Below are 23310 nucleotides of genomic sequence, written 5' to 3'. Positions count from 1 at the left end.
TAGTGACTGCAAATGTATTATTTTAGACCGAACAGCTTTAGCACTAGAAGTCCCAGAAATTTCTAGCTCCATAGGGTTCCAATGGTAGAAATGTTAAATGACCCCTCTCTGGGACTTCTAGTGTTAAACCACCTATTGTCAGGAAGTAAGCCAACCTATAAATTCTTAAGCAATTTTGGAGCTCTCACATTTCAGCTTAAAACACATGATAAATGTGCAAAGTGCATACAACATTTGTGAAATATAAAGCTAGAATACTGGTGTGTTTAAGATTTACCAACAATACATGTGTGTATACATTACCGTTTTAGTACCTATTGCCTCACCTGCTTTACAGACATGCCACATAGATGAAGGAGCTGTATACAATGTCTAATGTTACTACCTAATAGAGAGGAGATCCATACACTGTCGCTTTGCAGTTCTAAAACATTATTTTATTATTTTTAGCATCAGTTGGCTCATCTGTAGATTCAGAATCGGAGTCCGATGGTGGAGAAGACATCCAACATACATGGGGAACATTATCCACACAAGCTCGTGAGACTAGCACAGATGACATCCCTTACATCGGAGCTGATGCACAATCGGAGTCTGAGGAAGATAATGCTCCAAGTCAAGGAAACCTAGCTGAAAATAACACAAATCAATCTAACAATGTACTATTGGCCGCTCGCTTTGTGAGGACGCCTCTGCACTGCCATCGTCCTCTCCCCGTTATCCGCGTGCTACAAGGAAGAATTGCATTGAGCTCTCTAACTGAACATTGTCCACAGTTTGTATAAGTGACTGCAACCTACTGGGATTCTTCTTTCCATTGTGCCTTGCAAAGCAAATATTCATAATTTAAAGTGGTAGACTTCTTAATAAAAGCAGCAGCAAGCTTTCAGCTTCGTGTGTACTGAAAATCCATGTAGCCCGACAAGCGATGGTACAAAGGGAACTGACTGACCTCGAACAGCAGCTCCGCAGAGACTGAAAGATTGTGCATTGTGTGTGGAGATTAAAAATCTTGAAATGTGTATAATTGCTAACAATAAAACACTTTTTTTTCCTTAAAGAACTGAAAAATATATTTTTTTAATCAAAATGCATTTATTTACTTCAGGCGCAAGGTTAAAAAAAAAAAAAAAAAAAAATCACTTTATAAAAGCTAAATGTAACTGCACCTGGGCCACTTACAGAAATGCATATACAAAGACATGCAGATAACAAAATACACTTGTTTTTTATTAATTAAAAAAAAAATGCAGAATTAAGTACAGTGGAATATCTTTCAACGACGCTCAGCATTTCATCACTTTCTTGTCACATTGATGCCAATAGGTGCTCCAGGCTCCGGCTACAAACCTCATTGTACCAAGCGATATGTGATGTAGCGGCCAGCGGTCTCACTAGGACGTATAATCTTTACCACCTGCAAAACAGGAATAAAAGTTCTTCATTTTTTGTCTTACGCTGCGCAAACTCACCTGCGGTGCATTTTTGAAATTCGTAAAATGACTAAATTTCCCCATAAACATACATTCTTAGATGCAGCATGTAACAGAGCTCAGAAAGCTAACCCCAACCACATCACAGATTTCAGTGTACATTGTCTATTGAAAGTGAGCTGCTTAACAGGGTATGGGAGAGTGGTCACCTAACAGGAACAGACCTACTCCTGGCAGTGAATCTCCTGGTGATATAACCTTCACTGTATGTAAACAAAAGCACACAGTCTGATAAGTGACACATTCTGTGTTTTAACCCCTAACCTCATACAGTTCCTCAGATTACAAATCCCCAAAGAAAAGGAAGAGAGAAAACTTTATTTAAAGGGAACCTGGCAGGTCAAAAAAGCATTCTGCCCTGCAAGCAGGAGCCTGTGTGAGCTGCTAACCCCTTCCTCCCATCCTTGTGTTATATTGTGCAATATGAAAGTATTTATGAAATATATATACTGTATATGAAAATATATATGAAAGTTTTATTACTTACATATTCCCTATTTAAATAGCACAGGTCTCCAGCCCCATGGGAGTCTCATCGCCCTGTGGGCATGATACCATGGATTTACATCAGCGACATGACCATCACTACTTCAGAGTCTCGCGCATGCTTACCATTCTCGCCTGCTCATCCTGGTCTTTGCGTGTCGGATTCTAACGCGCACTGCGCATGCTCAGAAGCCGCCGGTGGTTTCAGTCATGCGTAGTGCGTGTCAGAAGCTGAGAAGCAAGCGCCAGGAAGAGAAGGCGACGAGAATGGTAAGCGCATGCACGCGAGATTCTGAAGCTGCAGAAGTGACGTCGCTGGCGTGATACCATGGAAAGCATGTAGACGCACACAGGCTGATGAGACGCCCAGGGGACTAGAGACCTGTGCTATTTACATATTGAATATGAAAGTAATAAAACTTATTTTTTTACTTTTATATTACACAATATAACAACACATGGATAGGTAGGAAGGGGTTAGCAGCTCACATATGCCCATGCTTGTAGGTCAGAGCACTTTTTTGACTTCACAGATTCCCTTTAAACAAATAAAAAAAAAATCTTTAATCAAATTTTTACTAACATAAAATACAAAGAGACAATAACAATAAACTGGACAATCCTGGACTATATTTAAACAAAGTAATACAAGGATGAACACTGGTAAAAATGAAGCCTAGACTAGATGGTAGCAGTGTATAGCTATGCCTATAAATAGCGAAAAACTGACATGCAAAATCATTTCAATTTATAAGCGCACAACACAATTAGTGCTCAAATAAACAATACACATGATATATAAGAAAGAGTGGCGACATAAGAAAGTGAAAATACACAAAATATTTAATAAACAAAACTCCACAAAATCCAAGTGGACCTCACAAAGTAAAATAGGTAAACCCGACCACAGTGGAATAAATAGCCCAGGCAGCCAAGAACGGACCACGATGCACTTTTCGCAGTAGCTTCTTCCAAGGACCCCTTGTGTCCCACAGTCCGCAGTGATCGGTCACGTTTTCTAATGAACGGTCACTGCGACCTCAAAAAGTAGCAGTTGGGATCGTCATGGTATGGATTATGTAGGATCTGCAGGGGTGTTTTGGGCGTTAAAAAAAAACCCAAAAAAACTTTTTCTCCAATTTATTAACTAAATATACTTACACGATTAATAGGGGGTCTCAGACTCCTACCCATTACTAACCTTGGGTTTGATGAAAACTGTGATTTCATGACAAATCACAGCTATCATTAACCCCTTATATTACCCTAATGGCCACTGCTCCAGGGTAATCTGGACGAGCCTGGATTGGTGCATCTGATGGATGAGCAAATTCTGGGATGGCTGTGGAGGGCCCAATAACTATGGGTCTCCCCAGCTGTCTTTTTTTTTTTTTTTTGCTAAAAATCCCAAACACACACACTAGATATAGATTATAATCATATATCTATATCTATCTATATCTACATCTACATCTAAGAACGCACACAGCTGGGGGCTGCAGCTGTCTGCTTTGGCTGCATTGTTCAATATCCAAAAAGGAAAAAAAAAAAAAAAAAAAAAAAAATGTAAAAGCTCAATTTTATTAATTCAAATATTAAAATACAGACAGATATTCATAAGTCAAAAATGTGTTAAAAGCAAGAATTGCCAGTAAATGCAGGCCCTGAACAAAATATACCAAAAATACAAAAATCTGAACTACGGTATATGTTCACAGAAAAAGCACACTCACAGCTAGTAATGTGCAGAATTATGTCCCCACTGGTTTGATAAAGTGAACAAATGTAGCCATCTAGTGGACAAGAGTTTTAGTACTATTCCTTAGTTACATAGTAAGCGAATACCAAAGGGAGACATAGCTGCATAAAAAAAAACCAAAACAAAAAAAACAATAAATTGGAACAAAAGTTTGAAAACTTACAGTAGTGTATGATATCTGTCAGGTCCCTGCCAGCACAACGCACATTTGGCATTACTTCATCAGTAGGTACTCATTGGGGAGGAAGGGGTCAGTATTTAAATGCAGAAGAGCCAATCAGTGGTGAGGATTAGTGGGTGTCTAAGTGACGTGGCCGAGTGCGTGCGGCACATGAGCGGCGTCCAAGCCTCCTGTTCAAACTTATCTTCGGGTCGCGGCCAACGGAATGCAAGCGTCCTGCTGTTGCTAAGCAGCGGCACAGGCGCACTACACTCGAGCCTGCCGCTTACCAAAAGGTCCAGGGCACAGACATCAGGCATGTGCACTGATCGGGGAATGGATGATTGCAGTAAAAGGAACAAAGTGACATCTACTTTTGAGTGTTAGAAACATAAGTATGGTGAAAAATTACATCTAGTGATAAACTGAACAAAGTGACATCTCTTGTAGTTTTAAGAGTATATAAATAGGGCAGACAGTGACAGTTAATTATTAAGTATCAGTGAGTATGTAACTCAAACAAAGTGTGGCCAAACTCAGACTATAGGAAGCCAAAGCTACAAATAGAAACGTGTAGTTAAACTCATGAGCAACTATGCCCATTACAAGAAAATAAAATATGTGACTTGGAGGATCAACTCAGTCCCCTGGGTATCAAAATACAGGGGACCCTGTGCCATTTTATTTCAAGTTTATTTATTCTTACACTTCGATTTAGGGACCCAGAGAGCTAGTGTGAGGGCACCCAGTCACAGACGCTTTCACAGAGGGTGTCTGAGAGAAGCAGTGAATATTTATAAGCTTTAATGAGTGGACCCGGAAGCAGTGTGACAGCTTCCTTTTTAATTTTATCCAGTTGGCCAAACCAAGTCAGTAACATGGACCTCACTAATTGTCTGGTACAGACCAGGTTCGCCCATCAGTATTTTAGGACTAGTGATGAGCGAGCACTACCATGCTGAGGTGCTCGAGTACACTTGGTACTTGACCGAGTATCGTTACGAATGGTAACAAAAGAGCCCAGAAAAACTTCTTCAGAGATTAAAATTGAACTTCAAGCTCAAGGAACATAAGTGTCACATTGCACCATCCGTCGTTGTTTGAGCCAAAGTGGACTTCATGGGAGACGACCAAGAAGGACACTATTGTTGAAGAAAAAAAAAAAAAAACTAGACTGGAATTTGCCAAACTACTTGTTGACAAGCCACAAAGCTTCTGGGAGGATCTCCTATAGACAGATCAGAAAAAAATTGAACTTTTTGGCAAGGCACATCAGCTCTATGTTCACAGATGGAATAATGAAGCCTATCAAGAAAAGAATACTGAAACATGGGAGGTGGCTCTCATGTTCTGTGGCTGCTTTGCTGCATCTGGCACAGGGTGTCTTGAATCTGTGCAGGGTACAATGAAATATCAAGACTATCAAGGAATTCTAGAGAAAAAAAATGTGCTGCCCAGTGTCAGAAAGCTTGGTCTTAGTCGCAGGTCATGGGTCTTGCAACAGGATAATGACCCAAAACACACAGCTAAAAACACCCAAGAATGGCTAAGAGGAAAAATTGGACTATTCTGAAGTGGCTTTCTATGAGCCCTGACCTAAATCCTATTGAGCACCTTTGGAAAGAGCCGACACATGCCATCTGGAAAAGGCAACCTTCAAACATGAGACAACTGGAGCAGTTTGCTCTTGAGGGTGGGAAGTGCAGAAGTTTCACTGACAGTGAGGCTATGTGCCCACATAGTGTATTTTCATGCAGTTACGCTGCGTTCTGCACCGCAGCTTAACTGCACGTGTCCTGTGTCTCCAGCACAATCTAAGAAGATTGTGCCTAATCCATGCCCATGTGGCGTATTAGAACGCAGCTCTTCGGCTGCTATCGAAGCGCTGCGTTCTAAAAAGCAACATGTCACTTCTTTCATGCGCTTTGCATGCAGCCCCCGCTCTGTCTATGGGAGGGGCTGCATCCAGAGCGCATGAAATCGGCTTTTCATTATGGACTGTTTCTGCAGCGATTTGAAGCGCACGTGTGCTGTTCAAATCGCTGCAGAAATTTCTGCAGGGACAGAACGCAACGTGGGCACATTACAGGAATCAATTGATTGCATCAAAAGGTTGTGCAACCAAATATTAAAGGGAACCAAACATCAGGATTTTGGTATATAACGTAAAGCCAGTGCAGTACTGGCACTATCCGACACAGGCTGTACATATCATTAGTGGGCAGCTCAGATGTTTAGGCTGTGAAATCCAAGTTTATGAAGTTTGAAAATGTATCCACTTTTTGATTGACGTGTGCACTTCTCCAAATATCTGGGTGGGTTATGCACATGATTCCGCCCCCCGCCGCCTGTTCCTCCCTCTCTCTGGCTGTATGCAAATTTCTCTTTTCAGTTACACGGCGTCGGAGTTGGCGCATAGCGCTCATCTCCGGCGCCATGTTTTTGAAGCTCGCATTACCCAGTTTTGTGTCGGAGAGGGCAGCGCATGCGCCCTCGCTTCTTCAGATCTCGTTCTGACAGTGGGAGCGTGCGCGGTGTCACAACAGGACTGGAGAACAGCTGATCTTACCGATTAGCTGCAGCAGACGTCTGCTAAGATATCGTCTGCTGCAGTTAATTGGTCCGACGGGACCGTCGTCATCAATTCAAATCAACACAGGGGACGGCATACAGCGGCAGGAGGGGGGGGGACGAAGGAGAAAGAGAGCCCGTCCTTTAGGCCCACCAATAAAATTTACATACGAAAGGTAATATTATATAAAGTTGTTTTTGCGGTCTGAAAAAGGGGGCCAGATACAAGGCTGTTATGATTCAGGGACCGGGGAGGATCAAATAATGCGGAGTCCCAAAAGGTAACAGAGTGGCTGGAAACTTAACGGACTACAGACCTAATCCTGACACACAACTAACAGTAGCCATGGGGCGTGCCTACGATGACTTGGACGCCTTGACAAAGCCGGAGAACTAAATAATCTCACAAATAGAAATATAAGAAAGCCCCACATGTAAAGGCTACGGTGATATAGAAAAACACAAAAAGCCAAAAAGGACAGATTTCAGCAAAGGTGAGGCCCAAACTATCTGTATTGAAAAGGACAGGAAAGAGCAACTGTCTGCAGCCGTAAAAACTCTATTAAATACCAGCACTACTGATATGGAAAAATCCTGCAGGTTACTAAACCTCTCCCCCACTGTACCAGCACTCAGACAAACACTAATACAGATGAGGGACTGAAAAATACCAAGCATGACAAAACACAAATCTTGCAGAATTATGGAGCCAAGTATACAGACACTCCCAGCAGGGAATGATCCATTCCACCACAACTCTACACAGACAAATTAGGAATCATTCATAGTATCAATCAGAACAACAACCAAAAAGGTGGTAAACAAATAACAGGAGGTACAAGACCACTTATCTGAGGGAAGTTCTGGAAGTGAGCAGAGCTGGTTGCATAATGTCCTGGACACACAGGAGCAATTGACCACTGGCAAGTAACAAGAGAAAGCTACTAAGTTAAATAGCCCAGTCAGACCCTGATTGCCAGTCCTCTGCAGGTGTGTCGCTTCCATTCCACACATCAACTGCACTGCCAGCACTGACCACAAGAGGGAGCTCCGAACTGGAAAACACAAGGCACACCTTCATAGAATGCAGTCCAGGAGCTACAGAAGGTGGTACAGTGGAACCTTGGTTAACAAGAACAATCCGTTCTGGGACTGTGCTTGTTAACCAAGTTACTCGTTCAGCAAAGCAAGATTTCCCATACGAAATCATTACAATGCAGACAATTCATTCCACAACTTGTTAAATGTCCCATCCTGGTCCCCTATTGTGCCATTCCACACACGTACAAACACACACACACACACACACACACACATTATGCTCACCTTACCTTCCATCGCCGCTCTCCTGGGACTTGCTGTTCGCTAGTACAGGCTGTGTATCGGGTTACCATCACGACGAGGGAGACACTTCCGCACCCAGAGCGCTGACGTCAAAGGCAGGAGCCGCTTGCCTCTGATTGGCCAGCGCGCTGCCTTTGAGTAGCGTCTGACAGCCGAAGTTCCTGCTTCGTCGCTATGGTTGCCGAACCACATCCTGGAGCGGCGAACTACAGGACCCAGGAGGCCGGCGATGGAACGGAAGGTACACATTATACTCACCTTACCTTCCGTTCCATTGCCGGCCTCCTGGGTCTTGTAGTTCGCCTCGAGGATTCCTCCCTCGTCGCGATGTACCGGTGGACTACAGGAACCATGAGGCCGGCGATGGAACGGAAGGTAAGGTGAGCATAATACTGTATGTGTGTGTGCGTGCATGTTTGTTTGTGTGTGCTTGTGTGTGTTTGTGTGGACTGCAAGAGCAAGAGCGGGTCAGAGCGCGGTGGATGTACGGAACTGGAAGTGTGTGCGGTGAGTATTTTGCTCGTACAGCAAGGCTTTCTTGTAAACAGAGTTACAAATTTACAGAAAGCTTTACTCGTTAAGTGAGGTTCCACTATAATTTTAGTTGCATAGGGAAAAATCTGGTGACAGGTTCCCTTTAAGGGCTGACTCAATTTGGGAGACTTTATTCTTAGGTTGAACGGATAGACCTATGGAGGGTCTGGAACCCAGGGGTAAAAGTCTACTCTGGTCTTTCTACATCGTTTGGCTCACTCTCGAGGATTGACCTGGCTCTTGGCAATGCGCAGATGGCAAGGATAGTAAGCCTGGTGGAGTATCTCAGACCATACCCCACTCTGGCTAGTGATATGGCTGGGGGCAAGGCTGGGAGGGACCCCTATCCCCTGGAGCTTCAGCCCATTCTGGCTCACCATATTCCCCAAGAGTAGCAAGATCCCCAAATTGCTTAAGGAATTCTTCTGCCATGATAAGGGGTCATCCTCGTGGGCTATAGTATGGGACATAATGAAGGCATTTTTCAGGGGTATTCTTATCAAGGAGGTAAATGGGATTGAAAATGCATCTAAGAATAGTTTGGGAACAAATTGAGGAGAGAGGCCCAAGAGGCTGAGTCAACTTATGTCGTTTACCCGTCTGATAGCACTAAGGGTATGCTGTAGCATGCGCAGAAACAGCTAGCCCAGCTATAGTGACAAAAGCAGGGGATAAGCTATTCTTTAAACAGCAGAGGTACTTTGAAAAAGGGGAGAAAGCAGGTCATCTGTTGGCAGTGGTGTCGTGGGCTCAACAGTGAACATCCTTTGTTTCGGAAATGAAGAAGAGGGATAGCACATCGAAGCAGTCTGATAGGGAAGAGTTGATGGTGTTTCGGGAATTCTTTGGGGAGCTCTACTGCTCTAAAATGTCTCCCTAAATGGAGGCTATACCAGCCTTCCTGTTGCAAGACGCATACCGGCCCTCTCGCACGACAATGCGAGCGCGTTGGAGGCTCCGTTTAGTCTAGAGGAACTAGAACGCGCTCTGTCATCTAACAAGTCTCCAGGCACGGATGACCTGACGGCTGAGTAAGTCCTACAGTTCCATTCTACTGCCCCAGATGCTGGAAGTGTTTAATGAGGCTCTGGAGAGTGGGAGGTTACCGTCCTCCATGAATGAAGCCATTATTGTGGTAATACCTAAACAAAAACCCTGGTCTGCCGGAATTCTATCGCCCAATATCCTTGTTGCCTGTGGACGTTAAAATTCTTGCAAAGGCCTTGGCTAACTGACTCGCTTGCACTTATACATCCAAACAGGTTTTATGCCAAATAAGTCCACTTCCATTAACATCCGATGGCTCCATTTAAATCTTCAATTACCCACGGTAGGGGATCAGTTTAAAACGGTGGTCTCTTTGGGCGCCGCTAAAGCTTTTGATCGTGTCGAATGGAATTTCCTATAGACTGTACTACCCAATATGGGCTATGGCGACAAATTCATTTCTTGGGTAAACTGTTGTATGCGGCCACTACGGTAAAGGGTACTTTACACACTGCGACATCGCTAGTGATCTGGTTAGCGATGTGAAATTCTAGATCGCAAGTGCGATCTTTCGAGATCGCACATAGGTCATTTTACGCATGTGCGATCTCAAAAGATCGCAGTTGCGATCTAGAATTTCACATCGCTAACGAGATCGCTAGCGATGTCGCAGTGTGTAAAGTACCCTTAAGAGTGAAGGTTAATGGGTTGCTATCAGAGGGGATCTCACTGGCTAGGGGGACTAGGCCGGGATGCCCATTGTCTCTATTGCTGTTTGCCACTGAGACCCTGGCAAAAGCACTGAGAGCATCAGGAGGTGTGAAAGGCTTTCGTCATGGCAACCTGACAGAGAACGCACTCTACGCAGATGACAAGTTGCTGTTCCTAAATGATTGGCCAAATTCCCTAACAGAAGCAATATTCGTCATTGACCACTTTAGCGCATTGTCGGGATTAACAATTAAATGGGACAAGTCGTCTCTGATGACATTAGGGCCCGTCCCTCCTGTCCCTGAGAGTTTCGTGGGGCAGTTGACGTTAACCTCCTCATTTAAGTATTTGGATTAGTGAGTAGGTGACAGATTATGAAAAGCTGAATATCACGCCTCTACTGAGCAGGTTCCAGCAGAAAATCAAAGCCTGGTGTAAACAAAATGCTGCTCTCTGATCGGCAGGGCTAACCTAGTGAAAATGATTCTTATGCCAGAGGCGTTGTACTTATTGCATAACGTACCCGTCTGGTTGCCCCAACGTATCTTCTATGATATTAATAGCGGCATTAGAGAATTAATCTGGAAGAGGGAATAGCACGGCGGTTCCGGACCCGTTCCTTTACTATCTGGCAGCGCAGCTGCAGCACATCAAGAATTGGGAGGGAGACGGTGTTGGAACCTTGCCGTCAATAGTGGCAATGATACGTCATGCTCTAGGAATAAGTGCCTGCGGTACTAGACTCAGGGGGGTTCTTGGGACTATCTGCTCCTGTGTACCATACCTTAAGAGAGATGGGGAAAACCTGGGAATGGGTAAAGGATATACGGAAAGTGGGGACGGTCACCACATACTCACTTATTTGGGGAAACTCGAATCTGCCTGAGCTTCATAGGCTGCAAGGGTTTGAGTTATGGCAGTAGATCAAGAAGATACAGCAAGTTTCAGGAGGGCGTGTTAAGTCATTTGAGATGCATAGGAGTGAATTTGATATCCCAAATACCAGGTTTTTCCAATACCTTCAACTTCGGCATGCTTGTTAGGTGCAGTCTGGCTCTACGAGTTTTGCAATGGTGGACCGGACACCTCTGCTGGATATTTCAGCGGTGGCTGTCGACACTAAGGGGGCACATCTCCTGGTACTACCTATATGCATTTCCAAGATGCCAAATTCAAGGTGGAAACCTGTGATCTTAGAAATAAAAGGCAGAGGGACGTGGGTAACATTTCAACAGAAAAGGTGGGAAAAGGTAGTGCAAAAAAATCCGCTGCTGTCAGTAAGTGAAGTGCAGAGGCTGTCACAATTATTCCTTATACACAGTATATAGGACTCCAGTGTTTCCATTCAAAATTGGGGCTAGCCCTGACTCGTGCTGCTGGAAGCGTGGACTAGCAGACGCAGACCTGATCCATCTTATGTGGAACTCTCCACACCTGAGAAGATATTGGGACGGGTGTGCTGGACCCCATTGTGTTCTTGGGTACATGGCAGAACTTCCTATTCCGGAGAGTCATAACACAGTTATCGCACGTATTCTATACCAAGCACGAAAGGTCATAGCGCTATACTGGAAAAACAGCAAAGCCCCAGATACTAGAGAGATGATTGAAGAAGTAAATCGTACGCTCAGGCTTGAGAAGTATGTCTACCAAAAGAGGAGGGCGTATCAGAAAGTGGAGGACCTCTGGGCCCCATGGCTAGATACCGCAAATCTGGCCCCTGCGACATTGACGTGGGCTAGAGCTTTGCTAGCGGGTCTGTTTTAGCTTGTCCTCTGCGTAAAGAGCTGTGTTATAATGAAAAAAAAAATGGATCTTGTACGTTTCAGTCAGTTAATTTGTGTGTGGCTGCTAAGCCTAGTTACCGTATTTTTCGGACTATAAGACGCGCTTCCCCCCCCCCCCAAATGTTGGGGGAAAGTAGGGGATGAATCTTATAGTCTGACTGTAGGGCATGGCTGCGGGAAATGAGGGTGCTGCGAGTCATCGGGGGCACGAGTAGGCTGTAGCAGCGCCTGCCGTGACCACGTGGGTCCGCTCATTTAATATGCATGCCCATCATCTCTCAGCACTAAAGCTGGCGCTAACAGGTGGGCGGGGATGATGGGCGGGGGATGCGTGCATAATAAACAGCCGTCCCGCATGGTCAGCCCTGGTAACTACAGCCTGGAGTGATCATGTGATCATGTATTCACTGCTCCCCGCGTATCATCATCAGCGCAGGGTGCAGTGAAATCGGTATACTCACCGGCCACGATCCCTGCAGCATCGCTCGTCCTCCTGTCTGCCGGCCGCGGCTGTGTGTGGAGACTAGCGGTGCGCACAGCGATGACGTCATTGCTGTGCTTGCGTGTCTACACACAGCCGCAGCCGGCACAGGCAGGAGGACGAGTGATGCTGCAGGGATTGTGGCCGGCTCCACACAGGTCAGCGGCGCTGCTGCTGACACAGACAGGAGGAGGAAGGATGCTGCGTGGAGCGAGGAAAGGCGAGTATGAATGTTTATTTTTTTGTGTGCCACAGGATGCAGGCCATATAGCAGGATGCGGCCATACACCAGGATGGGGTATATAGCAGGATGGGGGCTATACCAGGATGTGGAACATATATACAAGGCAGGAGGATCATTACCAGGATGGGGTACCTTAGTAGAGAATTTAGGGACATTACCCCCATAAGTGTCAGCAGCAGATCCTCGTCCCATAACAGTATGTCATGACCACATTTGGTATGCGCAGCTTTGTTATAACAAAAAAAACTGTTTAATAATATATATATATATATATATATATATATATATATATATATATATATATATATATATATATATATATATATATATATATATATATATATATATATATATATATATATATATATATATATATATATAAAAATAAATAAATAAAAAAAAAAAAAAAAAAAAAGCACCTTCCCACTATCTCTATCTTCCCTCTGACTGACAGCTCTGGCTTCAAAGAGACGGAGAAGGGCAGAGATAGATTAAAAAACAAGTAGGTGTCCCGCTAAGAAGAAATCCTCATAGCAGCCTCCCGCATTAAGTCAGAGGTGAGGCTCAGTTTATAATGAGCAACATGGGAGGCTGTAACTGCACCCTGGCAGTGACTGACAGCTGGCTTTACAGTGCAGCAAGTGTCGGGGCGCAGTTACTAATGCTATTAACCTGCAGATGAACCCCATATCTGCAAGTTAATACTGCTTTCTTCTATTTTTTTTTTTCTAAACAGAACAGGTTAGGCCATGATGAGAATTTAGTGAGTTTTTTTCCTCCCAATATTTATAGCCAAAACCAGGAGTGGAACATTCAGAAAAAAAGTACAATAAAAACACGGGCACCACTCCTGTATTATTACCCACTCCTGGTTTAACCCCTTCACAACCTTTGACGGATCTAGCCGTCATGGTGCCCTGGTACTTAAAGACCCATGACTGATACATCAGTCATGGCGAAATCGCGGCCCCGGAGCCGCAGTGACCACGATCGGTTTTCAAAAAGGGGTCTAGTTTCCAAAATGGGGTCACTTGTGGGGGAGCTCCATTGTTTAGGCACCTCAGGGGGTCTCCAAACGCAACATCGCATCTGCTAATTATTCCAGACAATTGTGCTTTCAAAAATTCAAACGATGCTTCTTCTCTTCCGAGCCTTGCCGTGCGCCCAAACAATTGATTTCCCCCACATATGAGATATCGGTGTACTCAGGAGAAATTGCACAATTAATTTTATGGTGCATTTTTCCTGATACCCTTGTGAAAATGCTAAAATTTTATGGCTAAAGTAATATTTTTGTGTAAAAAAGTAAAATTTTCATTTTTTCCTTCCACATTGCTTTGGTTGCTGTAAGGCTCCTAAAGGGTTAATAAACTTCTTGGATGTGGTTTTGAGCAAAGTGAAGTGTGCAGATGTTAGAATGGGGTCACTTTTGGGTATTTTCTGTCGCCTCGGCCTCTCAAAGTCAATACAATTGTGATGTGGTACCTAAAAAATTTTTTTTGTAAATTTTGTTGGAAAAATGAAAAAAAATTGCTGATGAACTTTGACCCCTTCTAACTTCTTAAAGGACAAAAAAATTTGTTTCGAAAATTGTGCTGATGTAAAGTAGACAAGTGGGAAATGCTATATAGTAACTATTTTGTGTGAAATATCTCACAGATTTATGAACATAAAATCTCAAATTTTGAAAACTGCGAAATTTTCAAAATTTTCACCAAATTTCCAAAATTTTCACACATAAACGCAAAAAATATCGTCCTAAATTTACCACTGACATGAAGTACAATATGTCACGAAAAAACAATCTCAGAATCGCCAGGATCTGTTGAAGCGTTCCAGAGTTATAACCTGTCAAAGTGACACTGGTCAGAAATGTAAAAAATGGCCCGGTCTTTAACACTAGAACTACTGAGGTAGTCATTTTGACTACTTTGCACTATGTATTTCTATATAGGTGTCACGAGTCCAGTAGTTCTAGTGTTAAGGTGAAAACAGGCTGGGGGCTGAAGGGGTTCAGCTACAAATACTGAGGTAGATCCTCACCAAATAATCAATGTGTGCTCGTGGCCTTACAAATAATGAGGTAAAACCTCACCAAATACTCAATGTGTGCACATGGCCTTACATATACTGAGGTAAAAACTCACCAAATACGCAATATGTGCATGTGGCCTTACAAATACTGAGGTAAAAACTCACCAAATACGCAATGTGTGCTCGTGACCTGAAGCTTCATACTAAATTATGTTACATTATATAAAATATTTTTATAGTTGAATCAAAATAAATGGCGTTCACCTGCTTCACACAAAGTAGAAAAAATTTTTACTAAAGGATCAGAAGAAATAAATCAAATCTTTATTTCAATTCATTAAAATTACAAGTGAGGTGTAATAGCAAAAAAGGTACACTAGGTGGCATACCAGAGCAGCAGCAAGTAATATAAGTGCCAATTGCAGGGAATACTAATGTAAACAGCCACTAAGCAAGAGTATGAATCACACACAGGTATGTCAGGGCATAGTAGCAAAGGAACACTGTGATAAAAGGTGAAACGCTAGGGTCGCCTTCCCTGACTAAAGCCATCGTTGAAACGTGCGTTGGATGGGACTTGGCGCCATTCCAGCAGTATGTGCCGTTCGGTTTGAATACTGTCTGCCCTAGCGTTTCACCTTTTATTACAGTGTTCCTTTGCTATTATGCCCTGACATACCTGTGTGTGATTCATACTCTTGCTTAGTGGCTGTTTACATTAGTATTCCCTGTAATTGGCACTTATATTACTTGCTGCTGCTCTGGTATGCCACCTAGTGTACCTTTTTTGCTATTACACCTCACTTGTAATTTGAATGAATTGAAATAAAGATTATTTGTTTTATTTCTTCTGATCCCTTTGTGAATTGGTTTTTCTGTCTATTATGGATCAGTTTACCCAATAGATATATACGAATAGTGGGTGATGATGGTACATTCTCTCTCTTTGAAGGACCACCTTACAATTTTGTCTCACCCATTACATTCGTGTTAACCAAGGCTGACCTTTGGTATATGTTGTTGTTTTTCTGTTTCACACATAAGTATTTAGTACAGTATATCACAAAAGTGAGTACACCCCTCACATTTTTGTAAATAATATCTTTTCAAGGGACAACACTGGTGATAAGATACAATGTAAAGTAGTCAGTGTGCAGCTTGTATAACAATGTACATTTGGTGTGTCCTATAAAACACATACAACCATTAATGTCTAAACCGCTGGCAACAAAAGTGAGTACAACCCTAAGTGAAAATGGACAAACTGCCCAATTAGCCATTTTCCCTCCCCGGTATAATGTGACTCATTAGTGTTTCAAGGTCTCAGGTGTGGTTGGGGAGCAGGGAGGGTAAATTTGGTGTGGTCATTCAAACACTCTCTAATACTGGTCACTGGAAGTTCAACATGGCTCCTCATGGCAATGAATTCTCTGAGGATCTGAAATATGTAATTACTTACCAGTAATGTGTTTTTTCTGAACCAATGACTGCACCACGAGAGAGGGGATCCGCCCTTTAAGGACAGAAAACCTCCAGAATAAAAAGGGCCGGCACCTCTCCTCACAGTTGGATTACCGAGCATGACAGGACCTCCGAAAAAGGGATCATCATTAAGACATATGTGGCGCCCTGGACAAGCCAGGACGTCACAGGTACTGCAACAACACACCCCACACTCCGGCTAGGCACATCTAGGTCAAACAAAAATCCTTGTTGCCTCCCTCCAGGGGCTGATGTCCACACCAGGGGGTGGAGCCAGGCGGTTGGCCCCACCCACCGAGGAGTTCACAGTCCTGGAGGCAGGAAAAGAGAGTAGTTCAGTTGAGTCTGGAGTTGAGGAGTGAAGTGGCAGGGGAGGAGACTGACCGTGTCCGGGTGCGTGGCCCGGGCACATACAGCAAGGTTGGCAGACGGTGGTGACCGTCTGCAGGAGGGGCTGATTGACTTGAACCGTAAGGATCGGGGACGGGCGGTGGCCCGCCGGTACCGGATCGGGGAGCGAAGAGAAGCCAGCACCATTCGGCAGGGCCTACGGACCCCGACCAGGCTAGGAGTCGCCGTAAAACCGGTCAAATCCGTTAGCGAAGGGAACCTCCGGGGTTTCCCAGCAGTCAAGACCCGATTGAAGGCAACAGCTCAAACCGTGAAGGCAAATACAGTCACCACGAAGGCTACAGTTCCCAGGGCCAGAGCCTGCGGGCAAAAGGGGCTCCCTCAGCCTCCATCCAAGCTGGGGAGCGGGTTACTGGTGGGAAGCCACCAGAACCGAGAACACAACACAGGTGCAGGGAAAGGCAGTCACCGCCAACCTACCGGGAGAAGAACCACCGCAGCCGTCTGTGGGACCCGTCCATCCAGCCGTTTGTTTTACCGGAGACTTTGTATTTATCATTGGCTGAGTGAGTACCACTGTGCCATGTGGCACCGCGCTGCCCCCGCGACCCCGCACCTCACCAGGTCCCGTAACCCACCTGCCATCCCTCCCTCAACGGGCCCCGGGACAACCAACCCCCCTACCCACGGAGGGGAAAAACAACATCCAAGCTGCTCCCTGTCATCGCTCCCGGGATCCCCGTCCAGAGCAGCGGTGGTGTCACAACCTCACCACAACCGTGGGTGGCGTCACGGACAATAAATCCCCAAAACCATTCCCCTTTTCACTCACGGGCGAGGAGCGCCGCTCGAGTCCCCGGGATCCGACCCACCGCTCGAGCCACCACCGAGCAGCAAGCGAAGCAGCAGCACTGCCGGACACGAGCGTGGTGAGCGCAGCGTCCCCTCCTCCGCCCACGACACATACCCCGCCACCGCCCAGTGAAGAGGAGCGAAAAAGAAATTAAAACTATCAACACCTAAGTGCAGGGAGGGAATGTGCAGTCATGGGTTCAGAAAAGAAGGGAATTTTGTTTACTTACCGTAAATTCCTTTTCTTCTAGCTCCAATTGGGAGACCCAGACAATTGGGTGTATAGCTACTGCCTCCGGAGGCCACACAAAGTATTACACTAAAAAGTGTAAGGCCCCTCCCCTTCTGGCTATACACCCCCCCGTGGGATCACGGGCTCCTCAGTTTTAGTGCAAAAGCAAGAAGGAGGAAAGCCAATAACTGTTTTAAAGACAAATTCAATCCGAGGAACAACATCGGAGAACTGAACTCTTCAACATGAACAACATGTGCACCCGAAAAAACAAAATCCCTAAGAAAACAGGGCGGGTGCTGGGTCTCCCAATTGGAGCTAGAAGAAAAGGAATTTACGGTAAGTAAACAAAATTCCCTTCTTCTTTGTCGCTCCTAATTGGGAGACCCAGACAATTGGGACGTCCAAAAGCAGTCCCTGGGTGGGTAAAAGAATACCTCGTGATAGGGCCGTCAAACAGCCCTTTCCTACAGGTGGGCCACCGCCGCCTGAAGGACTTGTCTACCTAGGCTGGCATCCGCCGAAGCGTAGGTATGCACCCGATAATGCTTGGTAAAAGTGTGCAGACTCGACCAGGTAGCCGCCTGGCACACCTGCTGAGCCGTAGCCTGGTGCCGTAATGCCCAGGACGCACCCACGGCTCTGGTAGAATGGGCCTTCAGTCCTGATGGAATCGGAAGCCCAGCAGAACGGTAGGTGTGAAGAATTGGTTCCTTGATCCACCGCGCCAGGGTGGATTTGGAAGCTTGCGACCCCTTACGCTGACCAGCGACAAGGATAAAGAGTGCATCCGAGCGGCGCAGGGGCGCCGTGCGGGAAATGTAGATCCTGAGTGCTCTCACCAGATCCAATAAATGCAAACCTTTTTCAAATTGGTGAACTGGATGCGGACACAAAGACGGTAAAGTGATATCCTGGTTGAGATGAAAGGAGGATACCACCTTAGGAAGAAATTCTGGAATTGGACGCAGAACTACCTTGTCCTGGTGAAATACTAGGAAGGGAGATCTGCATGATAACGCCGCCAGCTCGGACACTCTCCGAAGAGACGTGACCGCCACTAGAAAGGCCACTTTCTGTGAAAGACGAGAAAGGGAAACATCCTTCAAAGGCTCGAAAGGCGGCTTCTGGAGAGCAATTAGGACCTTGTTCAGATCCCAGGGCTCCAACGGCCGCTTGTAAGGGGGGACGATATGACAAACCCCTTGCAGGAACGTGCGTACCTGAGGAAGTCACGCTAGGCGCTTCTGAAAAAATACGGATAGCGCGGAGACTTGACCTTTAAGGGAGCCGAGCGACAAACCTTTTTCCAACCCAGACTGCAGGAAGGAAAGAAAAATAGGCAATGCAAATGGCCAGGGAGAAACTCCCTGAGCAGAGCACCAAGATAAGAATATCTTCCACGTCCTGTGGTAGATCTTGGCGGAGGATGGTTTCCTAGCCTGTCTCATGGTGGCAACCACTTCATGAGATAAACCTGAGGCCGCTAGGATCCAGGACTCAATGGCCACACAGTCAGGTTTAGGGCCGCAGAATTCAGATGGAAAAACGGCCCTTGAGACAGCAAGTCTGGACGGTCTGGCAGAGCCCACGGTTGGCCTACCGTGAGGTGCCACAGATCCGGGTACCACGACCTCCTTGGCCAGTCTGGAGCGACGAGGATGGCGCGGCGGCAGTCGGCCCTGATCTTGCGCAGCACCCTGGGCAACAACGCCAGAGGTGGGAACACATAAGGTAGCCTGAACTGCGACCAATCCTGAACTAGGGCGTCTGCCGCCAGAGCTCGGTAATCGTGGGATCGCGCCATGAAAACCGGGACCTTGTTGTTGTGCCGTGACGCCATCAGGTCGACGTCCGGCATCCCCCAGCGGCGACAGATCTCCTGAAACATGTCCGGGTGAAGGGACCATTCCCCTGCGTCCATGCCCTGGCGACTGAGAAAGTCTGCTTCCCAGTTTTCCACGCCTGGTATGTGAACTGCGGATATGGTGGATGCCGTGTCTTCCACCCACGTCAGAATCAGCCGGACTTCCTGGAAGGCCTGCCGACTGCGTGTTCCCCCTTGGTGGTTGATGTATGCCACCGCTGTGGAGTTGTCCGACTGAATTCGGATCTGCTTGCCTGCTAGCCACTGCTGGAAGGCTTGTAGGGCAAGATAGACTGCTCTGATTTCCAGAACATTGATTTGAAGGGTGGACTCTTTCCGAGTCCACGTACCGTGAGCCCTGTGGTGGAGAAACACTGCTCCCCACCCTGAAAGGCTCGCGTCTGTCGTGACCACCGCCCAGGATGGGGGTAGGAACGACTTTCCTTTCGACAATGAGGTGGGAAGAAGCCACCACCGGAGAGAGTCCTTGGCTGTCTGAGAGAGGGAGACATCCCTGTCGAGGGATGTCGACTTCCCGTCCCATTGGCGGAGAATGTCCCATTGAAGTGGACGCAGATGAAACTGCGCGAAAGGAACTGCTTCCATTGCTGCTACCATCTTCCCTAGGAAGTGCATGAGGCGCCTCAAGGGGTGCGACTGGCCCTGAAGGAGAGATTGCACCCCTGTCTGTAGTGAACACTGTTTGTCCAGTGGAAGTTTCACTATCGCTGAGAGAGTATGAAACTCCATGCCAAGATATGTTAGTGATTGGGTCGGGGTTAGATTTGACTTTGAAAAGTTGATAATCCACCCGAAACCCTGGAGAGTCTTCAGTGCCACGTTCAGGCTGTGCTGGCATGCCTCTTGAGAGGGTGCCTTGATAAGTAGATCGTCCAAATACGGAATCACAGAGTGACCTTGCGAGTGCAGGACTGCCACTACTGCTGCCATAACCTTGGTAAAGACCCGAGGGGCTGTCGCCAGCCCGAAAGGTAGAGCTACGAACTGCAGGTGTTCGCTTCCTACAACGAAGCGTAGAAAACGCTGATGCTCTGGCGCAATCGGCACGTGGAGATAAGCATCCTTGATGTCTATTGATGCTAGGAAATCTCCTTGAGACATTGAGGCGATGACGGAGCGGAGGGATTCCATCCGGAACCGCCTGGTTTTCACGTGTTTGTTGAGCAGCTTTAGATCCAGGACGGGACGGAACGACCCGTCCTTCTTTGGCACCACAAACAAATTGGAGTAAAAACCGCGACCTCGTTCCTGAAGAGGAACGGGAGTCACCACTCCTTCCGCCTTTAGGGCGGACACCGCTTGCAGAAGAGCATCTGCTCGGTCGGGAGGTGGAGAAGTTCTGAAGAAGCGAGTTGGAGGACGAGAACTGAACTCTATCCTGTACCCGTGAGACAGAATGTCTCTCACCCAACGGTCTTTGACCTGTGACAGCCAAATGTCGCCAAAGCGGGAGAGCCTGCCACCGACCGAGGATGCGGAGAGAGGAGGCTGAAAGTCATGAGGAAGCCGTCTTGGTAACGGTTCTTCCGGCTGTCTTTTTTGGTCGTGATTGAGTCCGCCAAAATCTGAGCCCCTCTGATCCTTTTGAGTCCTTTTGGACGAGGAGAATTGGGACCTGCCTGAGCCTCGAAAGGACCGAAAACCAGACTGTCCCCTCCTCTGTTGGGGTTTGTTTTGTCTGGGTTGAGGTAAGGATGAATCCTTACCCTTGGAGTGTTTAATGATTTCATCCAAACGCTCACCAAACAGTCGGTCACGAGAAAAAGGCAAACTGGTTAAGCACTTCTTGGAAGCAGAATCTGCCTTCCATTCTCTCAACCACAAGGCTCTACGTAAAACCACGGAGTTGGCAGACGCCACTGCCGTACGGCTCGTAGAGTCTAGGACAGCATTAATCGCGTAAGACGCGAATGCAGACATTTGAGAGGTCAAGGGCGCCACCTGCGGAGCAGATGTACGTGTGACCGTGTCGACCTGTGTAAGCCCAGCTGAAATAGCTTGGAGTGCCCATACGGCTGCGAATGCTGGCGCCAACGACGCTCCAATAGCTTCATAGATGGATTTCAACCAGAGCTCCATCTGTCTGTCAGTGGCATCTTTAAGTGCCGCCCCATCTTCCACTGCAACTAAGGATCTAGCTGCAAGCCTGGAGATTGGAGGGTCCACCTTGGGACACTGGGTCCAGCCCTTGACCACGTCAGGGGGAAAAGGATATCGTGTATCTTTAAGCCGTTTGGAGAAACGCTTATCTGGATAAGCGTGGTGTTTCTGGATAGCGTCTCTAAAGTCAGAGTGGTCCAGAAAAGTGCTCAATTTACGCTTGGGATACCTGAAATGGAATTTCGCCTGCTGTGAGGCTGACTCCTCCGCAGGAGGAGCTGGTGGAGAAATATCTAACATTCTATTGATGGACGCTATAAGATCATTCACTATGGCGTCACCATCAGGTGTATCCAGATTGAGAACGGTCCCAGGATCAGAATCCTGATCAGCCACATCCGCCTCATCACACAGAGAGTCGTCCAGCTGGGACCCTGACCAGTGTGATGAAGTTGAGGGCCGCTCATAGCGAGCCCGCTTAGGCCGTCTGGGACTGTCGTCCGAGTCAGAGTCGTCACCCTGGGGTGCATGCGACACCTCCTGAGCTCGGGAGTGTTCCAGCTGAGGGGGACCAGGGAGCAATGATTCAACAGTGCCCATGGTCTGAGTTACTGGTCTAGACTGCAATGTTTCAAGAATTTTAGACATAGTCATAGACAATCTGTCAGCAAAAACTGCAAACTCCGTCCCTGTCACCTGGACAGCATTCACAGGTGGTTCTCCCTGGGTCACCTCTAGCAGCGGCCCCGGCTGAGCAAGTGCCACAGGGGCCGAGCACTGCACACAATGGGGGTCAGTGGAACCTGCCGGTAGAGCAGCCCCACATGCGGTACAAGCAGCATATAAAGTCTGTGCCTTGGCACGTTTGCTTTTTGCGGACGACATGCTGTTGTCTGCCTTGAGTAACCTAGGAGGGTATATAGCAGAGAGTCACCAGCGACCGTACAGTGTAATGTATAGCATGCAAGCACAAAAATACAAAGTACGCTTCGGCACAAGTGGGGGTGAGCCCTTGAGGGCTGCTTACCGCCCGCTGAAAAGCGGGTGTGAGGTCGCAGAATCCCGTGTCTGGGTCTCCCAGTCTCCCCTCTCCAGCTCAGCGTGCAGACAGGAATGGCTGCCGGCGTCCTGTGAGGAGGGGCGGACCGTGGGCGTGCCACAAACAAAGTGCGGGAAACTGGCGTCCCACTGTGCCCAGTGTGAGGGCTGGAGTATGTAAAGCAGACTCCAGCCCTCAGCGCTGATGGTCTGTACAGCGTCCCGCCCTCCCCCTGACTGGCAGGTCTGGGGGCGGGAACGAAACGAACTAGGCCGCAAAAGCCGGGGACTGTAGTAATAAGCGCGGCCGTCATACATGCACGGCTAGCGCGGAAGTCCCCGGCGCACCACAAGTCCCAGCCGCGTCGCAGTGAAAACTGACCCCAGCGGCCGGCGCGGCCGTTCGTACTAAGTCTACTCACTCAGCAGCGCTGTAGTGAGGAATGGCACAAGCGCAGCAGCGCTGATGTCCCCGGCGCACTAACACGCCCAGCATGCTGCGGTGTGCGCGCGGTATGCCCGGGGACACAGAGTACCTTAACGAAGCAGGGCCCTGTCCCTGACGATACTCAGCTCCATATCCAGCCGATTCTCCGGGGGCTGTGGAAGGAGCACGGTCTCAGTGCCTGGAGACCGGTAAAGTCCCACTTCACCCAGAGCCCTAAAGGGGATGGGGAAGGAATCAGCATGTGGGCTCCAGCCTCCGTACCCGCAATGGGTACCTCAACCTTAACAAACACCGCCGACAGAAAGTGGGGTGAGAAGGGAGCATGCTG

At 47.1% G+C, this 23310-nt stretch overlaps 2 protein-coding genes across 4 annotated transcripts in view; one reads left to right on the top strand and one right to left on the bottom strand.

Annotated features, from left to right (window-relative positions):
* ARHGAP45 (Rho GTPase activating protein 45) overlaps nucleotides 1-1079 on the top strand; it is a 235205-nt gene extending 234126 nt beyond the window's left edge. For 2 of the 3 annotated variants that reach the window (XM_075314588.1, XM_075314569.1), the window contains exon 23: nucleotides 451-1079. In XM_075314588.1, the coding sequence (XP_075170703.1) occupies nucleotides 451-785 (335 nt within the window). In that variant the 3' untranslated portion in view covers nucleotides 786-1079. The remainder of the gene's footprint in view (nucleotides 1-450) is intronic. The other variant, XM_075314578.1, reaches the window with a different exon arrangement.
* POLR2E (RNA polymerase II, I and III subunit E) overlaps nucleotides 1071-23310 on the bottom strand; it is a 40660-nt gene continuing 18420 nt past the window's right edge. The window contains exon 7 of the mRNA XM_075314602.1: nucleotides 1071-1417. Within this exon, the coding sequence (XP_075170717.1) occupies nucleotides 1352-1417 (66 nt within the window). The 3' untranslated portion in view covers nucleotides 1071-1351. The remainder of the gene's footprint in view (nucleotides 1418-23310) is intronic.

This window comes from Anomaloglossus baeobatrachus, chromosome 1 (assembly GCF_048569485.1).
Source record: "Anomaloglossus baeobatrachus isolate aAnoBae1 chromosome 1, aAnoBae1.hap1, whole genome shotgun sequence".
Taxonomy (NCBI): Eukaryota; Metazoa; Chordata; class Amphibia; order Anura; family Aromobatidae; genus Anomaloglossus; species Anomaloglossus baeobatrachus.
The sequence above is the reverse complement of the archived record's forward strand: the minus strand, read 5'-3'. Positions and strand labels throughout refer to the sequence as shown.